The 20853-nt window shown below is 39.8% G+C and overlaps 1 protein-coding gene across 4 annotated transcripts in view; it reads right to left on the bottom strand.

The window, feature by feature from the left end:
- Positions 1-20853, bottom strand: part of LOC111065375 (innexin shaking-B) — a 60505-nt gene that overhangs the window by 19378 nt on the left and 20274 nt on the right. For 2 of the 4 annotated variants that reach the window (XM_022353506.2, XM_022353505.2), the window contains one exon: positions 15270-15429. In XM_022353506.2, the coding sequence (XP_022209198.1) occupies positions 15270-15320 (51 nt within the window). In that variant the 5' untranslated portion in view covers positions 15321-15429. Of the gene's footprint in view, positions 1-11899; positions 13016-15269; positions 15430-20853 lie in introns of those variants that run through there. The other 2 variants (XM_022353511.2, XM_022353508.2) reach the window with 2 other exon arrangements.

The following is a 20853-nucleotide window of genomic DNA, read 5'->3' as shown; positions in this document are numbered from 1 at the left end:
TGTTCTGAATATGAAGTCGAGGACTATGGTCGATTAGTACTCGGGTGCTTTTCATATCTGGGGGGTTATCTGGTTATATACATACACGTACATAATGTATATATAGTAGATATAGATTGGTACGTAATTCAACTCGTTTCAACCATTTCTGTTCTGTTCAGTTTTTTTTTTTTTTCTGTTTTAGGGGCCTTACAAATATCTAGTTAACTCTCGCTTACAAATTAATATGAGGGGCGGGTGGGGTTGGGTGGTAAATACTTGCTCCAGACACAGTACAAAGTTTTTTTTTTCCAGATTGGATGCCCGTTGCCGTTCCGCTTTCAAGCTGAACTCTGAACGTATGGCTGTGATCGATCTTCCATCTGTTCAACTTGAAGGCGGAGCAGAGAGCAGAGCCTTGTTTGTGGGTATTAAAATTAATGCGAAATAAATACAATTTGCATTTTGAGTATTCTCGAATTCAGGTCGGCTTTAATCGGCTTACTTTTTTCTTTTTCTTTTTTTCTTTTGGTTATTCTAAGCAAGTAAGTATAGTAAGGTGTCACAGCAATTGTTTCGACTGGTTGGTTCTTCATTAGCCCTTTATTTATAACACAAAAACAAAAAGGAAAAACAACTAAAAAAAAGAAACAAAGATTTGTGTGTATGTGAAACAGATAGAGAGATAGATATATATATATATATATAGAGAGAGAGAGAGAGCGAGATTGAGAGGTTGAGAGAGGTGTGAGAGAAACGAAAAGTGATTGAACTGTCTGGGAATGCAAATTTCGAGATTCGATTGCATTTGAATGGGGGGGCACTGAAGTGATTAATTGAATATTAAATTGAAAATGTGAAGAGAAATGAGAGATTGAGAGTGGATTTCTACCGCTTCTACTTGTGGTTTGTTTTAGGTTAACCAATAGAACTTTGCTTCAAATTTAGCTATTGAATTTTCTTGATTTCTAACGATGACCACTTAATTGATATTTTTCCAAATGTTAACTGACTGATTCGATTTTCTGACTGACTAACTGACTAGTTATGTTTGAAATTGGTTAACAAATAAGGCAAACCAAAAACTTGGAATACACAGAGAGCGAGAGACAGAGATTGAGACTGAGATTGAGAGATTGAGATAGAGAATGTGAGAAGAGAGACCTGTGAAATTTCGATAATGGCTTCAGAATTTGAGAATTGAATCGGAATTGAATGCATATAATTGGTTGAGTGATTCGGTGGTTCAGAGTGAGTGGTTGAGAGTTTGTTGGTTTCTGGAATCGGTTTTCTTGATCGGTTTTGGTGTTGGAAAACGAATTGGAATTTGGATTTGGATTTGATTTGTGGTTCTTTGTATCGTTTCGGCTTTGGTGGCAAAGGTGAGTTGAGTTCTTGTTAGTTAATACTTTAAGTGGTGAATACTGAGTCTGAAATTATTGCTGCAGTGGTGAGAGCAGTGAAGTGATCGGTCAGTGATCGGTGATCTGTGATCTGTGATCGGTGGTGATCATTATTTATCTGTTGTGATTTGTGGGGTGAGAGAGAAACATTTTGTGCAACAGCCACAAAGCTGCGCTTGTTCGTGAGTTGTGGTGACAGTGACCGTGATCGAGATCGCGGTCTTATCGTGATCGTGATCGTGATATTGGTGAGTGAGTTTCTTGTGATAGGCTGTGATCGTGATCGTGATCGGTGGTGTTGGTGTTGGTGAATTGGTGGGTGTTTGGTGAACTTTCGTGTGTGTGATCGCGAAAGACAGAGAGAGAGATAGAGAGTGATAGAGAGTTCGAAACAGAGAGATATAGAGTGAAGTGATCGAGTGAGTGAGGGTACAATATAGAAATTAATTAAATATATAGTTGAATGTTAATTGAATTAGGTATTATAGGTGGTGAAAAATCTATGTGAGCTGGAGATTGAATTTAATTGAATGTGGCGAAAATGTACGAGAGAGAACTGCTTATATAAAATGTTTAAAAATTTGTTTACGTTTATTCTAATAAAATCAAACACAATACACAAGTTAGAGTGAGACAAACAGACATAGAGAGCGATATAGAGAGATACATATATATATTATATATACTGAGATAGATAGAGAGAGAGAGAGAGATATATATATTTATATTTAGTGAGCGTGTGGTATAGGTAGAGACAGATAGCGCTGCAAAAGCTTGGGTTCTAAGGCTCAGTGGGCTGGGCGCTGTGTTCGGTTTGGTTTTGGTTTTGGTTTGGTTCGTTTTGATTTCTTGCTTAAAGATCGAAGTGTGTGTTCAGTTACCGATCGATACATGTATTTGCATACGAGTATATTCGGTTCCCCTGACACGCATCGATCTAAGCATTTGCAAACAATAATTGCTCAATGGTTTATTTCGCTCTATCTTTGGTTTTCTTAGCTTTACTATTTCGGTTAAGCAGGTTCTTCGTTATCCATTTTTGTTTTGTTTCATTATTATTTTGTTGTGTCTGAGTGTTGACTGTAGTATATATCTCTTGTTGTTTTATTTGTTGTAGTTTGTTTTTGTGGTTAATTTCGAAAACTAAAATCAAAACTTTCTCAATTACATCTGGGATAGTTATAAAGAAACAGACAGAGAGAGAGAGAGAGACAGAGAGAGTATATTGCTAGCTATTGTTTATGGTATAAAGATCTAGATATGGTATATAGTTGTTGTTTGTTTCGGATCTCTGTTTTGTTTATTTTGTTCTTTGTTTCTTGTTACTGTTGCTGTTGTTGTTTCTTTGGCTGTAGTAGTAGGTTGTGTGTGCTGCTGGCCATTTTGGAGTTTGGAGTTTGGAGTTTGGAGTTTTGTTGTCTGGAGCTGACTTGACTTGAGTTTTGTGGTTTGGTTTGGTTTTGTTTCTGGTTCTGGTTGCGTTTAGCTTTAGTTTTGTTTCTTTTGCTGGTTTACTTCTTTTTCATATACTTAAAGCTGACAGAGATACATACATACATGTAGATAGATATATATATATATAGTAAGTGTCTGGTTTTATCATTTATAGCTGCTTTATTGGTTTTTTGGTTTCGGTTTTTGGTTTGGTTTTTGGTTTGGTTTTGGTATTGGTTACGCTTGCTTTTCTTTTGCTTAGCTGGTTTTCTTTTGCTTATCTTTTTTTCTGGTGAGGTGGAGGGTAAGGTGAGAGTCGTGATATTGCGTGAGAGAGAGAGAGAGACAAATTCGAGTGAGGTTGTTTTTTGGTGAGTAAGTGATTTCGTGATTGAGTGATTGAATAGAGAGAGAGATAGATAGCTAGTGAGTGATTTTACATAGTTATTTATTCAATTATCTTTAAGTTTTATTTTCGGCTTCTTCTTTTTACGTGTATAGATTTAATTGTCTTGTTGTTTAATTTCGATTTAGCTTTGTTTTTCTGTATTAAGTGTTGGTGAGAGACAAGTATACTTATTCTTAAAGAGAGAGAGGGGGAGATAGATAGATAGATAGAGAGTGGTACGGTACAGTTGAGCTTGGCTTATCCTAGCAGTCGAAGACACGGGGCGGGGTGGGTTTCTTAGCTTCGTTAGCGTCGAGTGAGTGAGTAGTACTTGACTTGGCCATTCCAAAGAGTGAGAGTGAGTGAGTGAGCTGGTGTGACCAGGTGAGAGCGAGCTAACGTGTGACAGAGAGCGGCGTGATACGTGAGAAAGAGAGAGAGAGACAGAGCTTGATTGTGGCAGAGTGTGTTCAACGAAAGACAAAGCAGGACAAGGACAGAAAGAGAGAGAGAGCAAGTTAAATCATACAGGATGTGTGTAACGGATTGGGATGGATGGGGAAGAGGGTTCTTTAACCGAGTGTCTTGCTGGAGTGGCTGGGTGATTGCTGGGGAAGCTTTCGTGTTCGACTAAGTTGCTGCTCGGCTTATGGCATTCGCTGATTCGTGACTTTTGGTGACTTTTGGTGAGTCGTGACTCGTGAGTGATTCGTGAACTCGTGACTTTCGTGTTTGGTTTTTTTTGTTTTTGGTTCTGGTGACTCGTGTCCTGTGCTTGGCGTGTTTCACATTTAGCTGTTTTTTTGTTTGTCTTTTGTAATTGTTTAAATGTTTTTTGTTTCTTGTTTTTGTTTTGTTTTTTATTTTGCATTGCATCGATTCGATTGTTTCTTTGTGATTTTTGGTGAGAGGCAGAGAGGCATATTTTGGCATTACTTTCGTCACAATTTTCACAGCGTATTTTTTTTTTTTTTTTTTTTTGGATTAGATTTTGCGTGAGTTCTGGAATGATGGTGGGTTCGAATTGGCTTTTTGTTTTTGGTTTTTAAACTTGAGTTAGTTAATCAATCGTTTAGCAGAGACTACAATGTTTAGGTGAGGCGTTTACTTTGGTTTCTGGTTTCTGGTTTGTCTTTCTTGTAATAGGCACTTTCCAGGGTCTTGTCTGGGTTCTAGACTTTGGGATAAACACACACTAGACAAAAAAACATATTAAATATAAACGACAGAGAGAGAGAGAGAGAGAGTGATAGAGGGAGAGAGAGACAGACATAGAGAGTGGGGCACAATAAGGTAGAGAGTGAAAATAGGGAGAGTTGTAGGAAAATGAGACATAGAGACGGATGATCATTGAAAGGCGTAAATCAAAACATAACTAAAACAGTAAACCGAAAATGTCTACGAAACGAAATCCAAACGAAAGCAAAGCAAGAATAGGGGCCTTGAAGCGGAAGCCAATGGAAACAGGAAACAGGAAGACGGTCGGACGGTGAACACGACTGCGGCATACCCTGTACATAGCCTGCAAGCAGAACCTAAAAACTGATACCCGCGATAATTTAATATTTTAGTTGCTGCTTTTGATTTTTCACCCACAAAAAATTGTATCTGTCTTGGACTTTTGGCACGCACTGTGGCAAACAGCGGATAGCAGTTCCCTCCTGTCTCTGCCCACGGCTATCCCTCTTGACCAAACCAATCTACCCAAATGCACCCTTGGGCTATAATGAAATTCAGCCCAAGTGGATGAACAATGACTTTTTCCTATCCACATCCCTATCTCTATCCTTACACCCATTCACATATTATTTACCCGTCCCGTGCCGTGCCGCGCCGCGCCGTGCCCTGCCGGACTGACTTGAGTGTGTAAGTAGCTTGTGTAATAAGTATCATGTGCGCTGGACTGGCTTACTTGGGGCTGATTAACAAAATGTGTAGATAGGCTGAAGGAGGGAGGTCCCATGTAGTCATAGTTGACGACGACGATGACGGCGACGGCGACTCCAGCGATTTCTATGTGCGAGTGACTGACTTATGCCCAGTAACCATAACAATGAATTTTATGCCCAGTTCCATTCCTTATCCCATTCCCATACCATCCAATGATGCCTCCAGACTGCCAGTGCCAGTGCCACTGACTGTTACTGCCACTGCCGCCTGCCGCCTGCCGCCTGATGCCACTGCTGACTGCTAGGCAATGACTGGGAGCTCGTTTCTGCTATTAGAACAACATTGGCAATATATTTTGGGCAATAAAAATAAGCTTTGCTACAAGGAGGCAGGCGACTTGCACAGGCTCTTGCTTGGGCTTGTGCTTGAGCTGTGCCATGCTGTTATTGTTATGGGCCTTGCCGCAGTGCTTGCCACTTACGCTTCATTAGGATGCGTCTGAGAACTCTTGCAGCAAAGTCAATAATAAATTGAAGGCACCAGAAGAGCCAAGAGGAGCCTTAGCCCTTAGCCCTTAGCCCAGTGCCAAGAGGCAGGAGGCAAGAGCCGAGGGGGACCAGCGAACAGCCAAGTGCCAAGTGCCTGGTGGCAATAAACAAGCAACCAACAAGGACAGATGCCCATCAGTGACTGTCTGCCTGTCCCGCCCCCTCCCACTGACTCCACGACTACTTACTCGGCTACAGATCATTGGAGTTGACTTTAAATTGTCGACTTAAACGAACAATGGTTAGAAATTTCAGCAAAAATCAAACTCAAAAGGGAGAAAATGTGAAAACAAACAACATTCTCGGATGGGCGAAGGCTGGACAGGGGGGGGGGGACGTTGGTGGTAGCAACCTTTTGCAGATTAGTGTGTGTGTGGGCTGCAAGTGTACAAGTAAGTGTATCTATTATCTATGTTTGTATGTTCGTGTGAGAGGTAGAAAATTCTGTTTTTATTAGGGTTTTTTCAGGCAGACTTGATGCTTCTCTTATGCAATATACAAATACGTTGGATTATAGATACGATATTTTGTGTGTGGCTATGTGTCTGTGTGTGTGTGTATTTATTTAGTATATAGGTATAGGTGTTCGGTGTGTGTGTGTGTGTCTGGTGGTCTGTGTGTGTCTTAGTCAAACCGTTTTGCAATTGAATTATATTTTACTCATACTTCAGTTAGACTTTGTTTCTGTTTAAAGGGGGTTTTTTTTGTTTGTTTTCTCAATAAAATACTTGGGGGGCTTATTTACACATGTCAAGGCCGGAGGGTGCCAGTGCCTGTGCCTGGGCCTCAGATCTCACTCAGGCAAAGTTTCGACAAAAGGCAAGACAAAACTTACATACAACAAATTATAAACTTTAATTACGTGCCACAAAAAAGTTGTCAGTAGAAATGAAAATATCTTGAGTTACGTGCAATTGAGTGAAAGAATTTCATTTGTTTTTTTTTTTTGGGGACGGGCGTTGGGTCTTTGCTTTCAGAGAAATACACAGAGAGCGGAGCAAAAAGTGTAGGCATGCTTCCCTCATACAGTATAGATTAGAGTAGTGTTTGTGGGCGGGTTTCAGGGGGTGGCGGGGATTGGAATCGTGTAAGCCAGGGTTGCCAAAGCTGTCCAACAAAATGCAAACAACAAAGTTAAGCAAGGGCAATTTGCAGCAAAGCGGCAATCGAAATTGCTCGCCTTTCAGTATTCAACTTACTTATAGTATTTTGTACAATAGATGGATAGATAGATAGTCATCTATATAGCAGATTGATAGATACATATAGTAGCGTGTAAGTGTGTGGTTTTGTGTGGATTGGTCTATCATACAAGATATGCAATAAATATGTTGGTTTTTTTGGTGTGTGGATTAAAAAATCATTTTGCTTCAGAGTGTCGTTCTACTTGGTGTTTTTTTTTTGCGGCTGGTGTCGTTTGTGTCTCTGTGGCTCAAGTTGCACATCGAACAGGTATATAGATAGTACTTGGTTTAGCATTAGTTCGAGTATAGTATAGTTGATAGTTTAGTTGGGGAGTAAATAGTTTGTTTCGGTTAGTATATGGGGGTATATTTGGTAGTATATGGCATAGGTAGGTATAGTTGGTATAATATGTTCATGTTTTACTGTAGGGTTTGCATTTGTTTTATTTTTGGTTTGGTTTTGTTTTGTTCTTTCTTTTTACACTTTGGTGATTCTTCATTTTTGGTTTTTCTGTTATTCTCGTTTATCGAAATTTCAAAATTAAAACAAAAAACAAATCTTTATATCTCTGAACTAAACTAAAACTATTATCTTATGTGAGGGGAGAGATATACACAGATCGATATATTTTGAGAGAGAGAGAGCAAGAGAGAGAGAGAGAGCGAGGGAGTGAGACGCAGTGAGACAGAGTTTGTTAGAGAGAGAGAGAGAGAGAGAGTGGGCTAGAGACAGAGATACGTTGATGATTCTACACAGAAATTGCTCGATTGCCAACATATATGCTGCCTGTCCGCTTAGCAGTTGGTATTTTTTTTTTCCTTTTTTTTTCGTATATTTTTTTTTTTTTTTTTCTTTAATATCAATTGTCGGTTTTATATAAGTAGTACGTATATATCGCTTTTTTCGTTTAGTTAATAACCAAATTTAATACAATTGAATTTACACACACAAGCGCACGCTACACACGCACACACACAAAAACATTGAAATTAGCATTATTTTTTTTTTCTTGAGTGAGAGACAGACAAGAGACATAGAGAGAGAGCGAGATTGACAAAGAGAGAGAGAGAGAGAGAGAGAGAAATTTGTTTGGTATTTTTCTAGAAGGACTTTTTGTTCTTTGGTGGTGTGGTTGGTTCGGTTTTGTGAGGGGAGTTACGATTACGGTGATAAGTACCGGTATAGAATTGCCACCTCTGCTTCATCGTCTTCATCATATTGCTGGTATTATTTTCTTTTCTCAAAAACAAAGTGTTCGCAAAAAACGCCAGCGCAAAAAGAATACTGCTGCATACTTTTTGGCTTTCGAACCGGCCTCTATTTGTTTATACTTGATTATGGTATTATTATGTATACAGTTACAGTTTTTCTTTTGTTTTTGGCATTCGTCAAAAAAATGGATTTGTTTACAGTTTGCTGCTCTGGTACTTAGTTTTGGTATTTGTTTTTTTTTTTGCGTTTTCAATCAATTAAAATTGCACATTTTCAACAACATCAACAACGACAACTACTTTTTGGTATTATGAATAATATTTATTGTATTGTAATTTTTTGTTTTGTTTGGTTTGGTTTTTGTATGTTCTTTTAGATAGATATATAGATATATATGTAGAGATATATATATGTATATTTATATGTATATGTGTATGTATGTTTGTATATAGAGTATGGCTATAGATATATTTAGTTTGAGTACGAGTAGATAGTAGTATATATAGTAGATATGTATATATAGATGGTGTTGAGTACGATAGTTGTTGCTTCTCTTCGATTCTGTTCCATCATCAGCGTTGCATCGTCGAATCGACAGCTCGCTGCACTGCTCATTATAATTATAATAATAATATGTAATAAAATTAGGAAACGAAACGCAAAAGACGCAAACGATTACAAAACCAAGGGCGATATCGATTACGATTGCGATTATTATTAATTGGAAACTAAACAATAAATTCGTTTTTGCTCGGTGCAATCAGTTGAAAAGAAATCATTAGTCGATTTTTATTTGAAGGCAAAAAAAAGAACTCAACTCAAATTAAACAAATCTACACCGATATACGTACGTACAACTGATTACACATACACATACAGACAAGCATACACATACACAATGCGACATACTTATGTTTGGATGCGTACACACATACATTCACGCATACATACATACATACATACATGCATACGTAGCGATCTAGTACAATCGATTGTGATGGCATTCGAGAAATTTTATCGGACTTAATCGAAATATCTGTAATCGCGAGAAATAAATTCTGATAATTGTGTGCTTATTTATTTTTTTTTTTTGAAAGAGTTGTAATGAAAATTAATAAATTCAATTTAAACCCGATTCGATAGACATCTGAATTCTCATGCACGCGAAAGCGACTGTACTTCCACATGTATTTATGTATGTATGCTGGCATATTTCTTGCTTAGTTGGTAAGTATTTAGTAGATAAGGATTTGCACTTGATAATACGATTACGGATACGGATACAATACCACAAATGCCGCAATACGAGTAGTAGATATTGATTGATTACGATACGTTTACGATATATGGTAAGGTACGTTTGGTTTTGGTTTTGATTTGTTTTGTTGATCTGCTGATTGAAACATTTCCGTGTACGTTACGCTACTACAAGGATCCGACAAACAATACAGCAAATGATACAGTTGGGTACAGTAGTAGCATATAGATATAGATATGGTATGCATATTATAGAACACAAGAGACTGCAATTGATTGAGTTGTTAGTTACGGCTTAAGACACGTGCAATTTGTTATTGGGGGGGTTTGGGTTTGGGTTTGTTTTTTTTTTTTTTTGGTTTTTGGCATTGTTTTGGTTTTTGGATTGGTTGGTTTTAACTACTTTTGGGTGGGGGTGGGGGGTCGGACAGGGGAGCTTGTTGGAATAAGAAAAGAGGTGTGTGTGTTTGTGTGTACAAAAACAAAACAAACAAAAAATATATTCTCAAATTAATAAATTTTCTTTCCAAATGTGTGGGTGGGCTTGGGGATCTGCAGGGGTGTGCGCGGTGTGGGGGTGGAATCAAAGTGGAATCATAGCTATATTTTTTTCTTTTTTATTTGTTCCTTTTTTTGTTTTACTTTTTTTCTGGTATCGAATTTAAAGAAAAGTTTTGTTTCAAGGTTTTATTTATCTATAGTTCAGGTTAAGGTTTTCAGGCTTCTGGACTGAGAGAGTAAGAGACAGAGAGAGAGAGAATAAGAGAGAGAGACAGAGAGAGAGCGACAAAGAGTGAGAGAGAGTGAGAGAGAGAGAGAGGGGGGTTTGATTTATTTTGTTGGTTCTTGGCGATAGTTCCATATGAGGAGGTTGTTTTTTTTTTTTTGCTCAATTTCAAGTTTGCTTTTATGTGTTTTTGGTTTCGTCTTTTGGATGGATCGTCGCATTCGATTTTTTTTTTTAGGCAAAATATATATATTTACACAGAACACCATATACGCGGCAATAGAGCTATTTTAGGGCTACCTTTAGTTCTCAGATATCGGCTGCCCGTCTCGTATGTAAGCAAGTTTGGCTTTGGCTGTTTTATCGGTTTTGCTTGGCATTAGGGCCAGACCTACTTAATTTCGATTTGGATTTACTTAGTTAGATACGCATAAATAGTCATCGTTATTGATAGATGTGGAAAATCATAATTGAAATCAAATGAAAATTAACTTTGGCTGAGTTTAGCTTAAGCTTTCGTTCAGTTCAGTTCAAATCCGTTCCGATAAGTTCCACTAATCGGGATGTGATCGTTATCGGTTATCGCCGCACATCGGCAACACTTTACTATACTTTTACAAATCTGTAGAGATTACTGAATTCTGTCTGTGCGTGTGTGTGTGTTTGTAAGTGTTTGTGTGCTCAGATCAGAGTCAATTATATAGTTAAAGTTATAGGTTTGAATGGGGCAGAGAGACAGAGAGAGAGAAAGAGAGATACAACTATACATACGAGTATCTAGAGTATCGAGAGTGTGTATTAGAGAGAGGTTTATAGGGTGACAAATAGAGATACACGCTGGGTTTTTTTTTTCTCACAAGCATCATTTTGTATTAAATTTGATTTGGTTTTCAGGTTGGTTTCATTTGAGTAACTATTAATTTTTGTAATTTTTATTTCATTGATTATTTTGTTTAAATATTTATTTTGTGATTCTTTATATCAGTGCGGTTTTCGCTTTTGCGGTTTTCTTTTCAATCGCTGACGTTGACAGCATATTTTGTGGTAGCAGGCGAGCAATCTGTTGTCGTTGGGTTATGTTTCATGTTGGCTTTAGCTGGTGGGTGTCCTACGCGGTACGGTGCGGCTGCATTTTTTTGATAAAATATCGATAGACGATTATTGAATTTGCATCCCCTTGCTTTGTTCTGTTCTGTTCTGTTTTTTGTAACAGTTTTTCAGTTGTGTGGTTCTGGTTCCTGGATATCGCGGGCTCTACTCGAGTTAAACACAATCAAACAAAATCACTGAACAAGAGAGTGAGAGAAGATAGAGAGAGAGAGAGAGATAGGAGAGACAGATTGAATCGAAATTCGACAAAAAGCCAAAGCAAAGTTAATGATAATAACCAAAGGTTTTTGGGCCGCCAGTTGGCGTCCCGTGCAGCTAGTGGGAAATGGGGGGAGACTCGTAAGATGAACCAAAAATTAAAAATAAATAAGCGTAATTTGAGCTAATAATAATCTACGATACGTATATGCAATATTTATAAGGCAAAAATAACGCATAGATCAGGTGTGTAAAACAAAGTGTAACAGACAGATAGACAGATAGAGAGAGAGAGAGAATAGAGAGAGAGAGAGAGAGGGGTTTTTCGGGTGGGACATTCGAGAGACTCTTCTTTTTTGATTTGATTTGGATTGGGCAACCTTCAGATAGATAGATCAATGGGGTGGGGGGGAGAATCGAAACTGAGCTGAACTTGATTATGGGGTTTCGTTTCGTTTCGTTTTGTTGGGTGTGGAGTGGTAAATAGGGGTAGAGAGGTGGAGGTGTGAGGTTTTTGTGGGGTTAGTTTTAGTGGTAAATGAACTAGAATTGCTTGTTTTGTAATTACCATTTTCTATCACTTTGCGTTAGCGGGGTGGGGGGATGGGCGCCCCCGCGTGGGCACACCACACACACACACACGCACCACCAACCCTTCGGGGGTGCAGAGCAGTTGTGGAGCAGCTGTTCTCGATTCTGGCTTGGAAGGCCTTCTCGTTGCAGTTCTTTTTCTGGTATCGGTTTCTGGTTTTCTGTTTCTGGTTTCGGTTTCTGGTTTTCTGTTTCGCTTTTTCGATTATTTTTGTGTTAGATAAATATTTTTTGATTGCACGTTCTATCGTTGATCGTTGCTCGATTATTGCTTATCGCTTATTGGTTATCCGGTTATCCGGCTATCGGTTTTTATTGACTTATCGTTTGATCGATTTTGATTTCATTCCTAAATCTCAGTCACACAATCTAAGGCCACCTATTGATAGTTGCCCTGTTTTCTTTGATTTTACTTTATGTGAGTTTTTGTTTTATTTTAGAGTGCTAAATTATCGATATCGTCATCGTTACCTTTATTGTGTCACGATTTATCGTTTGATTTGATTTTAATTTTGTTTTGTTTTTGTTTTTGGTTTTACTGCTTGCAAGTTCATATGTAAATAATTGTTATACATGGATATACGTGGCTATATATACATACGAGTTATCACATTCGTTAGCATTATTCATTCATTCGTGTTCGTTCGCTATTCATATTGTTCTTCCCGACATAGTTCTCGCTTGATTAACGCTGGCATCGATGGCCCACATTTTTGCCGCACTCTCAACTGTCTACAGTTCCTGTTGCTGCTGTTGCTGTGGCTGCTGCTTTTGCTGCTGCTGTTGTCTGGACGACCTGGCGACTCTGGGCAGGACTTGTGGTCTTGGATTTTGTCTGCTGCAAGGGCGCTTGGCCAGGCCATGTGGCGGCAGCCTCCTCGGCCGTTGCTGTTGTGGCCGCTGTTGCCTCTGTCTCCCTTATTGTCCTGATTGCGCTGTTCGCAGTTCTCGCTGATCTTCTGGATGAGATCGTCGCCGGCTCGTCGCTGCTTGGCAGGGTTGTTGCCTCATAACCGCTGAAGCCGCTGGCTTCACCGTTTCCGTTTTCGTACGTTCCGCTTACGTTGCTGCTGCTGCTGTTGCTGTAGTCAACCTTTATTGAGGTTTCAGTTTCGATTCGATTCGATTCGGTTTTGGTTTATTGGGTTCGTTTGAGTGTTTTTCGGTTGATATATATATATATAGAGAATAAAGCATTTGTTTTAAATTATATGTTACCTTTCTTAGACAGAGAAAGGTATGTATGTAGATACTATATGGATTAGAGAAAGATTAGGGCCAGGGGGACAGGGACTTGGACACGGCGGAGACCGGCGCTCCGGTTGGGGCTGGGCTGAGGCTGAATGTGTCTGAGTGTGTGCCTTGTGTGTGGGGAAATCATAAGCCTAGTAGACACGCGCACACAGAAAACAAAGAGTTCTAGAGCTAAACTTATAAGAACTGTTAAAAATCGTACAATAATTTTTGTTGCCAACAAAATTTGTTCAATACACACAAACAGCGAGAACAGAGACAGACATAGAGACATAGATATAGATACAGCTATAGATATAATTATAGTTGTAGATTTTAGCTAAGCATATCAATCAATCAATTACACAGCCAATTACAATCAAAAATCAAACTGAACATAGACAAAAATATATAGAGAGAGAGAGAGAGACAGTGAGAGAGAGGGAGACAGACAGAGACAGAGACTTGTGTTGCCTTTAGTGTGTGTGTGTGTGTATGTGTTTGTGTATGGTGTGTGGGTGTGTGTTTTTTCTGTATATTCTGTTGGGAGAAAGAGAGAGCTGAGCCCCGAAAGAGCTCAGACAGAGTGAGAGAGAGATAGAGAGAGAGAGAGAGATGGGTATGTCGGATGGCTGGGCAATGGTTATAATGGACAATGGGCAAGAAATGGGTTTGTTATGGCGCTGCCAGCTCTCTGCCCTGCACAGCCGAGCCTTGCACCCGGCCGCAGCCGAGACTGAATGTGGGAGTGAGAGTGAGAGCGGGCAAGAGAGTGGCAAGGAGAGGGCGAGAGAGAGATGGATGCTTTGTTCTTGGCCATCATTTTCTTAAGGATTGTCCTTTGTGGGTTTTCCTTTCTTTTCGTTTCGTTTCGTTTTTTTAAGGGGTTTTTTTCTGTCTCTGTTTTTTTTCTTTTTTTTTGTTCTTTGTCTGTTGTTATTTGCATGTTCTAAATCCTACTTGATGAATGCTTTGCATATTAATTTCATTTTTTTTTCGTACTCTTTTTTCTCTTTTTTTTTTTTGTTTGCATTTTATGTGAATGTTCATTTGTTTGTTTGCTTTTGTTCTGTGATCTGCTGAAAATGTTCGCTCAGAATGTTAAGTCTCACGGTAAGTATATTATTATTATTATTATTATTATTATTATCATTATGTATTATTCATATTACTTTCGTTTTTTTGTTTTTGTTTTTTCTTATTCATTCCCTGTTGGTATTATTATCAGCTATGGCTTTCGGTTATGGAATGTGGCAATGGTTGGAAAGTCACGGCCTCCAAACTCAAACGCAAACAACAGAAAAAACATGGCGGGAGTAAAAAGAAAAACGAGAGAATGGAATGGTTTTTCTTTTTTTTTTTCTTTTGGGGGTGGATGGGTCAGCTCGTACGGATGAGGATAGTTCTGGAAGGACATTTACTGCTGTCCGTCCACTGATGGTAGCGTTCAGCTGTTGCATTATTATTATTTGATTGGTGATATATATATATATATTTGTGATTTGTGATTACTTGTGATTCAGTTTGATATTGAGATTGTGCTCCACAGGCTGGTTAGGCTTCTCTCACATGGATTTCACGACGAATTAGATTTTTTTTGTGGCTTTGTACATGATGTACAGGATGTACTTGGTACTCTAGGGTTTCTTTTGTTGGGTGGGGGGGCAGTACAGTGTAATTTTAAACTTATTTCATTATTTTTATGTTTGGTATTTTCTGGTATTTATCTGGTATTATCTGGTATTTATCTGGTATTTTTGTTCGATACTTTGTAACGCTTACAAAAGTGGTGGTAGTAGTAGTAGTAATAGGTATGTAGTAGTAAGTAGTAGTAACATATTCGATTTGTTTTTTGCTTTTTAAGCATACATTTTTTTGGTATTTTTTTTTTGTTTGGCTTTGGTTTTGCTTTTACTCGATTTAAACTCAATTTGTATTTGTTTTGGTTTTGGTTTTCGGTTTTTGGGATTGAGATTGAGGTTGAGGTTGAGATTGAGTAGTAGTAGAGTAGAGTATGGTATGGTATAATCATTCAATGAACCAAAGGCGGTATAAAAATAGAGCAAGTTCATATGGATTAGTACAGTTGTTAAAAGGAAACAGTTGACACTCACCGATGATCTACTCACTTGCATAAACGCATAGACGCCGCGTAAAAACTCCATGTTATTTTGTTGCTCTTGGGTACCCTTTTTGGTTGTGCGTTGGGCCCGACTTATATACTGCTTAACGGTGTCCGCAACAAGATGTGGCTTTAGTTTGCGTGATAGAACCCTGCAACGAAATAACGCGAAATAACATCAGTTACAAGTACAAACTAGTCTGAGTGAGAGAGAGATGCTCTTATATGTACATATGTATGCTATGTGGACTGGGACTTATCCTCAGTCGAGGTCATCTGGCACTTGACTTGGCCCTCGCATCTAAATTTAAACGTTAAGCAAATTGTCACTCGAGAGGTGCTCGCCTTTCTCATCTTTTAAACGGAAACACTTTCCTCTGCCTTTGTGCTAATTGGCCGCACTTAGTGGGTCCACACAGCAGCCCACTCCACCTCCACCTCCACCGCAGGCATCCACTTGTCCGTATGTGTGTGTGTTTGTGTGTGTGATGTTCATGAAATATGCGCAAAGGCCACAGCCACACACAGCCACACACACACCCACATCTGCACAGTGGATACATAGTTAGATAGTGGAAAGGGGCGGGTGAAATTTTTGCGTTCCCTAATTGAAATCCTCCTCGACTGACGACTTTACGCATTTTGTGTGAATTGACAACGTAGATTAAGCTTATCGTTTAATTGCCTCGAGCAACAGCTCCAGCTCCAGCTTCAGCTGCGATTTCATTTCCGGTTCCATCTACATATCGCCCATCCGCATGCCTCGTGCCTCATGCCCGTTCCGGCACACACTCACGCATAATTCCCGTTTTTATTAGCCAAGCTTTTAAGCTCTGACTAACCAAAAGACGCGGATAGACAGACCGTCACTCCCATTTGTACACCAAGAGAAAATAGTTGTCTTATCATAGTACCGAGCAGTAGTATATTTCTCTCCCATTTCTCGCTGTGCATCATTCAGCAAAAGCGATGCCAGTTTGACTGATAAAGACCAAGACTTCATTTACTACTCTATTGACTCAAGCATCTAGCTGCGAGGGAGATTTTCTGTGATTTTCTGCGCTTTTCTGTGGATTAGCAGCGCATTTAATTGGATTCCCATGTGAGCACACAGACGAAACGAGCAAACGAAAAACAAGCAGAGAAAAAAAAACAACCATCAGCAAGCGAAAAGAAACTGGTGGAAAATCTGTGGAATTTAATTCGAGAAAAATGCAAAAATGGAATCCTCCTAATGTTGCATATTCCCTGAACGAAAACTAATAAAGTTTCCCCTGTTCTGGGTGCTGGATCCTGGCTACTGGCTACTGGGCTGGCTGCCAACGCGCATTTCCGTTTCCGGTGTGCGCCTAATTTATTATTAATGAAAAAAAAAAAAAAAAATGAGAACGAAGCGGCTACAGCCGCCTGGGGGTCTATGGGCGGTGGAGGCTAACTGCTTGCTGATTACTTTCGAGAGCAACATACACAAATTTCCACAAAAAATTTCCACAGCCTCTCGGACCTTGGACTCTGTGCATATTGACTTTAGCTCTGCATTCTCTGTGCCACTTGCCACGCCTCCCTGTTGCCTCCCAGTGGCCGGCAGAAGCCAAATAAATTCGAGTACAAAGCAAATTGCGACGGGCGGGGGCCCACAGCCACAGCCAAGTTCCATTTTGAAGAAACGAAATTGAAAATACTTAAAAAGCATCGGCAACATTACTTGTACTTTCAGCAAGTCTTTCGGCTACCAAGCAGAGTGTGTCCTTTTCTAGTTAACAATTTGGAGAAAGCTTTGACGATTATTTTCGGTATTTGGGGGAGCTCCAGCAACTGTATTTGCTGATCAGTTGGGCTTATCTTTATCCTTCGATAACTTCTTTCCCCTACAATCATTTCTGTCTACTTTGTTTGCCTCTCCTCTTCAGTTATAAGCAGTGTCCTTCAAGCTATGTATTTTTTTATTTTCCTCCTCTTAGTGTTGGCTTCTTCTGCCAACAGACGCTGCTGCCCGTAGGGTATGCCCAAGTCCGTATCCATTAACGCTTTTCCCTTCAACTTGTTTGCGGCATTTCATTATGACTCCAGTAGATGGGAGCGGGGCGGGGCGGGGCGGTGTACTTGCCGGGTAGGCGTGTCAGCTTGCAGAGGTCTTGTTTTCGGTCGCGTCGCCCTTTCTCTTACTTTTTGTTGTCTTATTGAAATTATTTGACCTTTCGGCTGGAGGGGCACAAGCTTTTAATTTATTATTATTTTCTTAACCGCATTCACCTTCCGCGTCGGCGTCTGGCCTGAATCTGGGGCCACAGCTCCAGCTCCAGCTCCAGCTCCAGCGATTTCTGGAGGGTTGACTGCCTCAGGACTTGCTCGTTACTTCTGCCTGGGAAATATTTCGGCGGTTTTGCTTTGTTTTGTTTCACTTTGGGATTTTTGTTTTGCTTTGTTTTGTTTTATTTGTCGGTTGACAGGCGTAACAGAAATGTTAAATTGCAAAAAATAAATCTCGAAATTGACTTTGTGCAGGGCTCTGCGGTTCCGTTCCTTGCGGTTCCTTGCGGTTCGCTTGTCGCCTGGGCCACCTTTTTACTTTTTTTGTGTGTTTATTTATTTTTCGTTTTCTTTGCTTTTTTTTTTGCTTCTTTTACAAACTGTCGCCTTTTTGAGTTGCTGCTGACAGCGTGAAAATCGAGATAAATGTGTTTTTTTCCTTTTCCGCAACACTTCGCATCCCATTGCTGCCAAGAGAACAGTTTATTTAATTTGAGCACGAAAAGTAGAGAAAAGGCAGTGAAATGGCCTTGGCAGCGAGTGCGAACATTTGTATTTAAAGATCGAAATCAGTGAGAGGCCCTGAAAAGTCTCAGGTAAAGATGCCATCAGATGAATATATTTTTAACAACTTTTGTGGGTGGCACTCCTCAAGGAATGTGTGTCAAGGGTGTGTCAACACAGAAAAAGGCATCCCATGTCATATTATTGTATCTTTTCGCATTAACCAAGCCATTGAGCACATTGATTTATGTCACCCACACTCTGCCATATATACTCACTCGTATATTCACCACCCCAGTGTCTACTGTAGCCGTACTAAATGTTCTGTGTGCTCCTTGCAGCTTGCTATATAAACATCAACAAAATTTGGATAGATTTTGCATTTTAACTAAATGATTTTGCATCCTGTGGCATGCAGACAGACTGTCTATTCTGTTTTGTACGAGAATATCTGACATTCGCATGCCCCACACAGAATCATTTCGCTGTCACTGCATAATGCAACAGCAACATCAGCCCTGGCAGCAGCTGGTAATGTGGCTCCGACCTGCGCCGACCTCCTTCAACAAGTAATTGCAGATGTCTTGTAGCTGGTACACTTAATGTCTGACGGATCTGACTGCTCATTCTCTGTCTTGCTCGTATTGCCGGGGGAATTCTCAGGATTTCCCTGCAAATATAATTTTCCTTTGGGCAATTTCTCCACTCGAATGATCACAAAATGCTTTGCAAACAAAAAAAAAACTTTTCCACTCACTGCGGCACTCGACAAAAGTCTGTCTATAAGTGAAGGGACATCGCCTTCACTCTGACATCTCGTGTCTCTAGTGGCGATGCGGCGACAACTGAGGCACAGTCACAGGCGGCGCCGCTGCAGTGGCTGCTGCAACAGTTAATGGAGGGCTGTAAGGCCCCTGAGAGCACGGAATCATAGGAATCAAAAGCCAGCCACATGAGCCACCATGTGGATGCCGCTGACAGCGCACAAGGCGAGAGCAGATAGCCATGAAATTATTATTTATTTTCTTTATGTCATATGAAGACAAAGCCATCAGAATTTTTATTTCATTGCTACTGTTTTCATTTATTTGATTTTCCTTGATTTGCTTTGCTTTCCTTTCGCTGCTGTTTCTCCTTGGCTTCTCGGCGTAATAAGCCCAATTAACAAGAGAAAGTGGGCCAAGAAAGAAGCCCAAATACACTGAAAGAAACTCGGTATGCACATCCATCCAGGGCAGGTATTTTAGTTAGCTAACCATCGACTAGCAAACTCAATCTGGGAGAAATACCACACACACACTGGAATTCCCCATTTATGTTAATTAAAAGCAGTTCTGGGCGTCTCTAATCAATCGGTAAAATTCCCAAATATGAGTAATTGCATTTCATTTGCCTTCGCCAATGAATTTCATAATGAATTTCCCTTCAGAGCTGCATAACTTGCTCTCGGAAAATTCCAATTGCTTTGACAAATTTGTCAAGCATAATTATGAAATTCCCTGGCCAATCCGCAAGAGGCATTATTTTTTTTTTTTTTTTTTTTCTTATTTCCTTCGACAAGAAAGTTTCTTATAAATTAGCCTAGTCACAAACATGAAACGTTAAAGGAATAATTTTTGTTTGGGGTTAGCGATATGATTAACCTACTTAGCCTATTTATATTTTTATGTTATTTTTTTTTTATTTATTTAATTGTAGTTTTATTATATTTATTTTATTACTGTTTTTATTATTTTTACTTATTTATTATAGTTTTTTAAGTATAAATTAATTTTTAATTTAATTTAATTCAGTTGCTGTTGACGGGTGCTGATGCCATTTGATCCATCCATCAACTATCCGGTGTCAGAGGACTAATAAAGGAGTATCCATTGCATTCGATTCGATTCCAATCCTTTCCAGGCCTTGACAACCCTGAGCGAAAGAGAGAGAGAGCGTGAGAGAGGGAGGGGCTGTTGCTGCCTGTCCCCCCACTTAATTGCCTAGCCACAATTTGCTCAATTTGCTTTGGTGTCCTTTGTCCATTGTCTTTTGTTGCGGCGAGTCCTTCAAGATTGCCTTCTTGTTGTCCTGTAATTGACGTTGCTGCTGCCCCTGCTGAGCCGCTTAAATTGCATGGAAACAAATCGAGCCCGAGCCCAAGCCCGAGCCCGGACCCGGGGCAGAGGTTGGAAAATCCCCAATGCCAAAATAATTGCGCATAATTCCGTTTTCCATTTTCCAGCCCGAACGTACGAACGAGCAACGACCGCAAAATGCATTTCAAATAATGGCCAGCGTATATTGAGTATACGAATATACATGGCACACAAACGAGTATATGTACATACATATGTATGTGGTTTATAGTCGCTGCTCCCTCACGTCCTGTAGCCTTTGGCTGTGGTTACCACAGGACGAGTACCTAGCACTCGCACTCCCACTCGTTACTGTTAGCTTTGCCATAAGTTGGCGCGTAAATCTATATCGATACATCGGTTAATATATGGATAGCCCAGCCATCAGTAGCATATTTGATGTACGTTCGAAAAACTTCAGTCACTGCCAAGGAAGCAAGGAAGCCTCTGCTGCTGCCTGTCTCCCCCCCACTTTATGCGAGTGTCGTGTGTATTTTGTAATTTTCCCTTATGATTTTCAATTGATGCGCTTGATGTTGCTTGCCATTGTTTGCCTGTTAATTGGCCTCACAACCTGTCAATCTAACAGCACCGCTCTTTGTGGCTGTGTTTGCGGTGCGGTGGCTCATCGGCGGCTCTGCGGTAGCGAGTGTTTTGCCCATTTATTGCTGGCAATTTTGAAATTTAAATCTTCAAGCATGATAG

This window comes from Drosophila obscura, unplaced genomic scaffold (assembly GCF_018151105.1).
Source record: "Drosophila obscura isolate BZ-5 IFL unplaced genomic scaffold, ASM1815110v1 contig_73, whole genome shotgun sequence".
NCBI classification, from domain to species: Eukaryota; Metazoa; Arthropoda; class Insecta; order Diptera; family Drosophilidae; genus Drosophila; species Drosophila obscura.
Note: the sequence above shows the minus strand (reverse complement) of the source record. Positions and strands in the feature narration are given on the sequence as shown.